General features: G+C 46.3%; 2 protein-coding genes across 2 annotated transcripts in view; both read left to right on the top strand.

Moving 5' to 3' along the window:
- The window catches only part of ttc29 (tetratricopeptide repeat domain 29), an 8,690-nt gene extending 2,273 nt beyond the window's left edge, over positions 1 to 6,417 (top strand). Inside the window, exons 6-13 of the mRNA XM_030337701.1 lie at positions 14 to 193; positions 3,197 to 3,478; positions 4,821 to 4,906; positions 5,063 to 5,145; positions 5,320 to 5,443; positions 5,614 to 5,703; positions 5,927 to 6,039; positions 6,331 to 6,417. Of these exons, the coding sequence (XP_030193561.1) occupies positions 14 to 193; positions 3,197 to 3,478; positions 4,821 to 4,906; positions 5,063 to 5,145; positions 5,320 to 5,443; positions 5,614 to 5,703; positions 5,927 to 6,013 (932 nt within the window). The 3' untranslated portion in view covers positions 6,014 to 6,039; positions 6,331 to 6,417. The remainder of the gene's footprint in view (positions 1 to 13; positions 194 to 3,196; positions 3,479 to 4,820; positions 4,907 to 5,062; positions 5,146 to 5,319; positions 5,444 to 5,613; positions 5,704 to 5,926; positions 6,040 to 6,330) is intronic.
- A 426-nt stretch (positions 6,418 to 6,843) lies between these two features.
- Positions 6,844 to 10,000, top strand: part of coro2ab (coronin 2Ab) — an 8,021-nt gene continuing 4,864 nt past the window's right edge. The window contains exons 1-4 of the mRNA XM_030337677.1: positions 6,844 to 7,122; positions 8,711 to 8,893; positions 9,257 to 9,373; positions 9,847 to 9,996. Of these exons, the coding sequence (XP_030193537.1) occupies positions 8,711 to 8,893; positions 9,257 to 9,373; positions 9,847 to 9,996 (450 nt within the window). The 5' untranslated portion in view covers positions 6,844 to 7,122. The remainder of the gene's footprint in view (positions 7,123 to 8,710; positions 8,894 to 9,256; positions 9,374 to 9,846; positions 9,997 to 10,000) is intronic.

Here is a 10,000-nt window from a genome sequence, read left to right as displayed (position 1 = left end):
TGTGTGTGTGCAGGTGACTGGGCCGGTGTGTGTGCTAGCCACCTGTCTCTAGCCGGGCGGCCGTGGGCTCCAGAGGAGCAGTGGATCAGTCTCCACTTCTACCAGCGGAGCCTGGAGGCGGCCCTCCGGCTCCCCTCGGCCCACCATGAGACCCTGGTCACCAGCAGGCTGGCCGCCCTCCACCTCCAGCTGGGTACACACACACACAGACACAGACACACACACACACACACACACACACACACACACACACACACACACACACACACACACACACACACACACACACACACACAGACACACACACACACACACACCTTACATTGGACTTTTAAATAACAGTCCAATGTCGTCCATCCTAGTCCCAAAGGCCTACTCCCCAAAGATTTATCCGCTCAGTCAAACAAACCTTTAAGTGCTGCCTGGTCGCTTGGGGAAGTGTGTGGGTTGAAGAGCCAAGGACAGCCATGGGAAGAGTGATGAACAAAGTCTTTATTAAGGTCATCTGCCTGAGTATGCTGGGTCATTTTGAAATCTCTTGTTGTTGAAAAGATCAGTACATCTGTGGTATAGTGTATTATTAATGTAATAATAGTGAGCATAGACAATAATATATATATATTCATGTACACATCATATGCAATGAGATCTATGTCTGCGACCACAATGTAAGACGCTTGGATACAACACAAAAATATAAAACCACGTTACATAGCCTTCATTCATAAAGACCACTGGTTGCTCTGAACCGCTCCTGAGGCCTGTTTCAGGTAGCTGGTTTAACATACTCTGAGTTTAATCCTGCGCTCTGAGTTGGTTGACTCAGAGTTCTGGGTTGAAAAGCAACTCTGGGTTTTCGGTTTCAGAACAGGCGATCAGCGTTGGGTTAATCAACTCTGAGTATGTTCACGCTGGGTTGAGGGCGTGCCTGTTGACTATAAAGAGCCAGCATCAATGGATCTCTGATAACATGATCAAACATGGACCAAAAGCGGAGATCCACTTACTTTTCCCCACGGAATTGGAAATTCTAATGAACGCCTATGCCGAGCAGTTACCCCTTTAAACAAAAAAACAACAATACCGCCGCGGCAGCGAGAGCGCGAGAGATTGTTTGGCATGAAATAGCTGAACAAGTCAATGCCTGTGTAAAATAAATTAGTAAAATAAAATAAGAGGATAGTTTAATATCTTCCACTCATTCAATATGTATATTGTGCGTATGTGTGTGTGTGTGTCAATTTACGCAACCCCAAGTTGCCCCAAGAGGACTTGGCAGCAAATGAAGATGAAGTACAAAAATATAGTTCAAAAATGTAAACTAATGTTTAATTGAAATCAAATCAATTGTGCTGTTTTGCCTGCTCTACCTAATTTAACAGCTATTTTCAACATGTGATGGGCCTATATTTAAGCAGTAAATGTAAGTAGTACATTTCCCAGCCACCCCAACACTGCCAATAGTTAATAGGATTTAGAAATATTAGAAGGCTACACCTAGGCCAAATGCATTACATATATATATATATATATATATATATATATATATATATATATATATACATGTCTTCAAAATAGTGCTTACTGAATTTTAGGGTAACATTTTCCTCCATGTTAGCAAATCGAAAAAAAGCAGAGGCCCGGAAGACTGGAGGGGCTCCACCTCTGCAGCCCTCACAGAGGCTGAGGGGATGGCCCTCAGCGAACAGAGTATGCGTCCTGTGGCTGAGGGCATCCCTGGGGGGAGCTCCTCTGACCCCCCCCCCCACCCTCCAGGATAGAAATGCCTTTATAAGAGGTTGGTTATTCAAAATAATTAAATATGTACACGCAACACAGCACGTTACAAATTAGATGGGGCAATATTCTGGCTCAAGTAATCATTTCACTGTCTAATCATCTTCTTCCAGTTACTGATGGCGTCATCGCCCTAGGCTACTTGAACCAGATGCCCTCACCAACCTTCATGCAATTGTAACAATTCAAAAGATGCAAAAGGATGCTTTGGAGATCCAAATTTTGGAACATAAGTTAAAGGTGGGTGAGGTGGAAACTGGGATACTGTTCCCTGCTCTAAAAACATACCCAATATGAATGACTTTGTGCTTTCGGGAAATAAAGAAATCCTCATAAAAAGTAGATTGTCTTTATTAGAACACGGGCTGTGGTGGGACGAGTTATTTTGTTGAACAGTTTACTCAAAGGGTTTTACTTCAGTGAACATTGCATACGATTATGCTGAGCATGTGCGTGTAGAGAAGAACAGCATCTGGTTAAAAGCAGTACCAGGGACTTTTCTGCCTTGCATTCTTAAAATGAGTTTCTTGACTTGCAGCAGTTATAGGTCCGTGGTTAGTCAGCTACTCTGATCATGGGAAAGCCACAACGTTAAAGTGACTGTAGTAGCCTACAGAGCGGGTGGGATGCACGGGGCAGATCATTCTACTCATGCGTTAATTGCGTCAAAAAACTTAAACTTAAACTTCAAGCATGCCCCCGGTGCGTTTGACAGTTAACATGGGGGCTGAGAAGGTGGTCTAAATAAATGATGGATTGCGCTTAAAAAAGATAGCGCTCGTGAAGAAAATTATCAGGAAAATAAAGTATATCCAACCGGATTCTTAATAATCGTTCCTCACGGAGATTCCTTCTGAGGATCGAAGCCTCTACGTACACAGGCTCTCGTAGAAAAGGACATGCCATTTCTAACACTTCCTTCTGTCGGAGAGCTGCCTTCAGCCTTATAGACAACAAACTCAGAGTAGGTCTAACCACCTCCCGAGCAGGTTATGTCCACGGCGTATGTTGCCGCAGCAACTAACTCTCGGTTGCGCTGAACCTGCTACTTGAAACGGAAAATCCAGAGTTTCCACTAACTCAGAGCGAACAAACTCGGGGTTGCCTCAAAACCAGCTACCTGAAACAGGCCTCTGGTGTTGATGGGAATCAGGTAGAGCTTGGGTCCACTGGTACAATATCGATTATGACAACCAGGTAGGTATGAATCAACAGCTGATTTTGGTGTTGCCAACAGTTTGGTTCAATGTCTAAAGTCTCAACTCACAATTAGAGGCAATCGTAATGTTGACTGTTAATGGGTCTGTATAGAATATATATGATATATTTATATGTATATATACATATATATTAATGTGTATATATATATCTTCCATCCATATGATCTTGTGTTGTGCAGGAGATCTGGAGGAGGCCAGGCGCTACAGTGAGAGGTTTCTGCAGCTGGCTGAGGCTGAGAGAGAGCAGACTGATCCTATGGAAGGAGGACCTGAGAGAGAGCAGGCTGATCCTATGGACGGAGGACCTGAGAGAGAGCAGGCTGACATGGAGGGAGGAGGATCTGTGAGAGAGCAGGCTAGCAGACTCCTGGTCCAGGTGTACATCCGTCTGGCTGAGCTTCCTGTCCACCAGCCGAGAGCCATAAAGCTCCTGCACGAGGCCTACCACACCGCTACACACTGTAGGCTACACACTGACCTGCACACAGCCTACCACACCGCTACACACTGTAGGCTACACACTGTAGGCTACACACTGTAGGCTACACACTGACCTGCACACAGCCTACCTCACCGCTACACACTGTAGGCTACACACTGTAGGATACACACTGTACTACACACAGCCTACCACACCGCTACACACTGTAGGCTACACACTGACCTACACATAGCCTACCACACTGCTACACACTGTAGGCTACACACTGACCTACACACAGCCTACCACACCGCTACACTGTAGGCTACACACTGTAGGCTACACAATGTACTACACACAGCCTACCACACCGCTACACGCTGTAGGCTACACACTGACCTACACAGCCTACCACACCGCTTACACTGTAGGCTACACACTGACCTGCACACAGCCTACCACACCGCTACACACTGTAGGCTACACACTAGGCTACACACTGTAGGCTACACAGTGTAGGCTACACACTGTACTACACACAGCCTACCACACCGCTACACACTGTAGGCTACACACTGACCTGCACACAGCCTACCACACCGCTACACACTGTAGGCTACACACTGACCTACACATAGCCTACCACACCGCTACACACTGTAGGCTACACACTGTAGGCTACACACTGTACTACACACAGCCTACCACACCGCTACACACTGTAGGCTACACACTGACCTACACATAGCCTACCACACCGCTACACGCTGTAGGCTACACACTGACCTACACACAGCCTACCACACCGCTACACACTGTAGGCTACACACTGACCTACACATAGCCTACCACACCGCTACACACTGTAGGCTACACACTGACCTACACACAGCCTACCACACCGCTACACACTGTAGGCTACACACTGACCTACACATAGCCTACCACACCGCTACACACTGTAGGCTACACACTGACCTGCACACAGCCTACCACACCGCTACACACTGTAGGCTACACACTGTAGGCTACACACTGTACTACACACAGCCTACCACACCGCTACACACTGTAGGCTACACACTGTACTACACACAGCCTACCACACCGCTACACACTGTAGGCTACACACTGACCTACACACTGCCTAGTACCACACCGCTACACACTGTAGGACGCTCTAACCACTGTACTACTCACAGCCTACAATAGTGCTACACACTCCTATACTCACCGCCTCATATACTGACGCAGTGCGCTCTGACAGTCAGTTTGTTTGTTTCTGTATGACTGCTCTGCAGAAACCTGTTTGACTGTGACTGTTTGTGTGTGTGGGTGTATGTGTGTGTGTGGGTGTATGTGTGTGTGTGTGTGTGTTCTAGGTGATGATAGCAGTGTTAAAGGGGAGGCGGCCTATAAACTGGGACTGGCCTATCAGAGAACAGGAGACCACTCCTCTGCTTTGGAGGTTCTAGCCTTTACATCACGATACCCATATAATGATATCAGATACAGTCGATTAATCTGTTGTTTACCATATGGATTTGAATCGGGACTTCCCAAAGGCGAGCTCCCAGCCAGTGGAATGATCATGGTGTGTGTTTGTGTTTGTGTTTGTTTGTAGTTTCTGACGGTTTCCATGGAGAACTTCAGACTACTCCAGGATACAGATGCCCTGGGGAAAACCTATAAAGCTCTTTCACAGAGGTCTGTCTGTCTGTCTTATCACTATCTGTCCCTACAGAGATGTATGACAAATATACATATACAGAGTGTGTGTGTGAGTGTGTGTGTGTGTGTGTGTGTGTGTGTGTGTGTGTGTGTGTGTGTGTGTGTGTGTGTGTGTGTGTGTGTGTGTGTGTGTGTGCGTGTGTGTGTCAGTGAGCAGATCACTACGGTGAAAGTAGAGTACCTGGAGAAGTACGTTGACGTCTCCCATATCAACGGTCACCAAGGCAACCTGCAGGATGCCTACATGAGTCTGGGAGCCTCCTACGAATGTCAGGTAGACAGGCTGTATGTCCTTCTGTCTGTCTGCAGGCTCAGTATAGCAGGTGTATAGAGTGTCTGTCTGTCTGTCTGCAGGGTCAGTGCAGCAGGTGTATAGTGTGTCTGTCCGTCTGTCTGCAGGGTCAGTGCAGCATGTGTATAGTTTGTCTGCCCGTCTGTCCGTAGGGTCAGTACAGCAGGTGTATAGAGTACTACCAGCAGGGCTACGACCTGGCCTGCAGTCTGGGCGATGTGGAGAGGATCCAACGGGCACAGGTAGGCCCCTCAGGAACAAACGGTGGTGTCACGCCATGAGGACGTCATGACGCGCAGCACGACATGTCTTGTCGACACGCATCATGAAAATGTCACGTCATGACATGTCGTGTCATGTCATGGTGTCGCACCGTGTTGATGTCATGTCATGATGTCACACCGTGTTAATGTCATTGCATGTCATGTCATTTTGTGGTGTGATGAGATGTTTTTTCCTCCTCAGGTATTGGTTGGCTGTGCACGTGCTCACAGCCTACCATGGAGTTACGGTACTGATTGGAAGTTGGCCACGCCCACCTCCCAGAGATAGCCAATCAGAACTGACCATCTCAACAGGTACTGCTTCAGCCCAATTCCCAACCGGACAATTTAAAGTAATTATGTGGAAGTGACAAACTGTAATCCCAGTGAACAGCGCCCTCCCCTGGCGGGATTTAGCACTGCGTGTTTGTTGGACTACTTCTGTTGTAATGTAATGATGGAGCACCCTACACCGACACCGAGATTACACTGCAGATATATTAATAGGACGTGTTCAGGTTTCCTTCAGCCATGACAATGACACACAAAGGTTGTGGAGAGATAACACTGACTGTCTGTCTACCTGTCTGTTGTCTGTCTGTCTAGCTGTCTGTCTGAATATTTTTGATGAGGAAGAGCAGGCATGGATGAAGATCTCACCAAACATGCCCACAATAAAGATCTGATATACAATATGTTTACTGTGTGAATTTATGAATGACATTTGTGTTTAGATTTGATTTGTTTTTAGATCAGCTTGTTATTCTCTAGAGAGTCATAGTTGATGGCCTGTTCAAGTTGATCATATCATATTGATCAGAATGTTTGTGTGTTTGTTATTGTGTGTGCGTGTTTGTGTGTGCGTGCGTGCGTGCGTTTGTGCAGTGTCAGCGTGCGTGTGTATCGGTGGGTTTGTCTGTGGGTGTGTGTATGTGTGTGCGTGCGTGGTATCAGGTGTAGAGAGGTTTTGTAGACGGCCAGTCGTGCATGGAGAACACAGCTAATGTGAGAGGGAGTTAGACGTCATGGATCAAAAGCACACTCACACACAAAGACACACACAAACACACACCCACTCAGCAGCCAGCCCTTTTGAGCAGTCAGAGGTTGTGACAGCATGATAGGTGATGGTTGTCGTACGAGCAGCAGAACTAGTTGTGGTACTAGTTTAGCTCAGTAGATAGTAAGGTGGTATCTTCAGCTAGCATTAGTATTTGGTACTTGTACGAAGAACAACATGAAGGCCGTCATATTGTGGGGGACATCCTTTAATGAAGTAGTATTTGCGGTATTCGTAGTATCCGCATGTAGAGCAGTAGTATCTATTATATGCTGTAGTATTTTGATGAGTTCTGACTGAGGATCAGGAAGGGACGTCCCCGAGAGACAACAACAGAGGTAAGAGAGATTCAGCCAATCAGAATCAGGAGAAACAAACCATAGCTGATGACAGTGGTGATGATATTGATGATGAAGGTGGTCAAGGTGAGGATGATGATGGTGATGCTAGCTGTGATGATGATGATGGTGGTGGTAGGGTGACGATGATGAAGGTGGTGGTGGTTGTGATGATGATGATGGGGATAATGATGATGGTGGTTGTTGGAGCTATGCATTTGTAAGATTTAATTATAAAAGATTTAGTTTGTTTGCTTGATATAAAATAATATGATTATTGGATGTTTATTTTCTCGTTTGTATTATAAAAGGTTAAGTTGAGTTTGTTAATGCTTTTGTTTTGATTGATTGGGCAGCTGGGGCACACCGGGTGTCTAACCTATATATAAAGGTAGATCGGCATAGGTAAGACTGGGAAGGGTCATGGTTTTTTATCAGCTACACTAGAGACACAAATGAGATGTGGCGGGAAGTTCCATTTGTTTTGTTTGTTTGTGACACCGGAACATAAACATCCAGAAAACCAAGATCCCGACTGGACAGTTGACTCTTTGCCCACACTGCGTAAGATTCTTCCCACTGGTGCCTCAGTGGCTATTTTGATTACGTTGCTTAGTTTGATTTAAATTCCAGTTATTATTTATTGAGGACAAATCTCCACTACAGTGGTCAAGGTGAGGATGATGATGGTGGTGGTTGTGATGATGATAAAGTCGAGGATGACAATGATGTTGGTGTTGGTGTTGATAATGATGGTTGGCACCGTGATGAGAATGCCAATGGAGGTTCAAATTGAATATTTAACAAAAATGCCTGCATGTCTGTGTGGGTTGAGGAAGGCACTGTGATTGTGGTTTTAACTTCCTGTGAAGTTTACAGTTGGTGACTCATCGCATCTCTCCCTCACAACACTCATCTTTGCCCCTAAAGATCAGCGGCAGTCACAGGTTATTTGCAACACCTGGAAATTAAAATACATTTTTAATGAGAGAGTATGTGTGTTTGTGTAAAGATGTGAATTAAATATTGAACAAGTAATTTTCTTAGGAAGGACAACAGAAGGAAGGCAGTCATCTGTGTGTGTGTGTGTGTGTGTGTGTGTGTGTGTGTGTGTGTGTGTGTGTGTGTGTGTGTGTGTGTGTGTGTGTGTGTGTGTGTGGGTGGGTGGGTGGGTGGGTGGGTGGGTGTGTGTGTGTGTGTGTGTGTGTGTGTGTGTGTGTGTGTGTGTGTGTGTGTGTGTGTGTGTGTGTGTGTGTGTGTGTGTGTGTGTGTGTGTGTGTGTGTGTGTGTGTGTTTGCATGTGTAGAAGTAAACTGAATAATTTCGCGTCAGTGATTGGACATGATGTTTCATTATTGATAGATCATAAGAGCAGCCACAACAGCTGATTACATTATTGATTAGGCCAAATAATCTCCTGAGGTCCTCCAAGAAGATTTTCCACACGCATGCACGCAAACACACAAACACAGACATGCATGCTCAGACACACACACACACACACACACACACGCATGCACGTGCACACTCATACAATTACACTCATCCACTATCTTTCTTATATATCTTCCTCTCTGTGTCTCACCAGATGTTCTGCTCACGGCTGGCTCAGGTCCAGGGTAAGCCCGCTTCCAGGGACCATTGTTACAATGATGTCTCCATCACCCGCAGTGTCCATGACAACCACTACTGCTCCGTCAACCCCTGCTTCATCGCCGTGGTGACCGAGTGCAATGGGGGCGGATCCTTCCTGGTGTTACCCATCCACCATGTAAACACTTCCTGTGTCCTCACTCCCTGACCTCTTAATGTACTTTCCTCTCTTCTTTTCCTCCTCCTTTTCTCTCCTCTCTCTTTTAAAATTACTTCATTGCAATCTGTTCATTGATAAAGACACACGACTAATAAATATTATAATGAAAAAACAAAGTAGATATAAAACTCTTTCTCTCATTCTCCGTGTCTCTCCCTCTCCTCCTCTCTGTGTCTCTCTCTCTCTCTCCCCCCCTCTCTGTGTGTGTCTCTCTCTCTCCCCCTCTGTGTGTGTGTCTCTCTCTCTCTCTCTCTCTCTCTTTCTCTCCCCCCCTCTCTGTGTGTGTCTCTCTCTCTCCCCCTCTCTGTGTCTCCCGGCCAGACGGGGCGCCTGGACCCACAGCAGCCCAGGGTGTGTGGTCACAGAGCCAGGGTTCTGGACGTCAAGTGGAGTCCCTTCAATGACCACCAGGTGGCCTCTTGCTCAGAGGACTGCACGGTACCAGCAGCCTGCCTGTCTGGCTGTCTGTCTGCCTGCCTCTGTGTGTGTGTGTGTGTGTGTGTGTGTGTGTGTGTGTGTGTGTGTGTGTGTGTGTGTGTGTGTGTGTGTGTGTGTGTGTGTGTGTGTGTGTGTGTGCGAGCGTGTGTGTGTGTGTGTATGTGCACGTGTGTGTGTGTGTGTGTGTGTGTGTGTGTGTGTGTGTGCGTGTGTGTGTGTGTGTGTGTGTGTGTGTGTTGAGTTGATTCATCCTATCTAACGATACTTCTATGTATTTATTTGTGTGGTACATTTTTATGGAATATTCATTTTCAATATTCTAATTAATTTAGCGTGAGTTTAGTGTGATATGAAACGTGTATTATTATGTGTGTGTGTGTGTGTGTGTGTGTGTGTGTGTGTGTGTGTGTGTGTGTGTGTGTGTGTGTGTGTGTGTGTGTGTGTGTGTGTGTGTGTGTGTGTGTGTGTGTTAGGTGAAGATCTGGGATGTTCCAGTGTGTGGAGTTCGTCAGAACCTGACCCAGGCCAGGAAGACTCTGATTGGTCACTCCAGGAGGGTGGGGCTTATCGAGTGGCATCCAACTGCTAAAGACCTGCTCCTTAGCTCCGCCTATGACTACAAGGTCT

This window comes from Gadus morhua, chromosome 17 (assembly GCF_902167405.1).
Source record: "Gadus morhua chromosome 17, gadMor3.0, whole genome shotgun sequence".
NCBI lineage: Eukaryota > Metazoa > Chordata > Actinopteri > Gadiformes > Gadidae > Gadus > Gadus morhua.
Note: the sequence above shows the minus strand (reverse complement) of the source record. Positions and strands in the feature narration are given on the sequence as shown.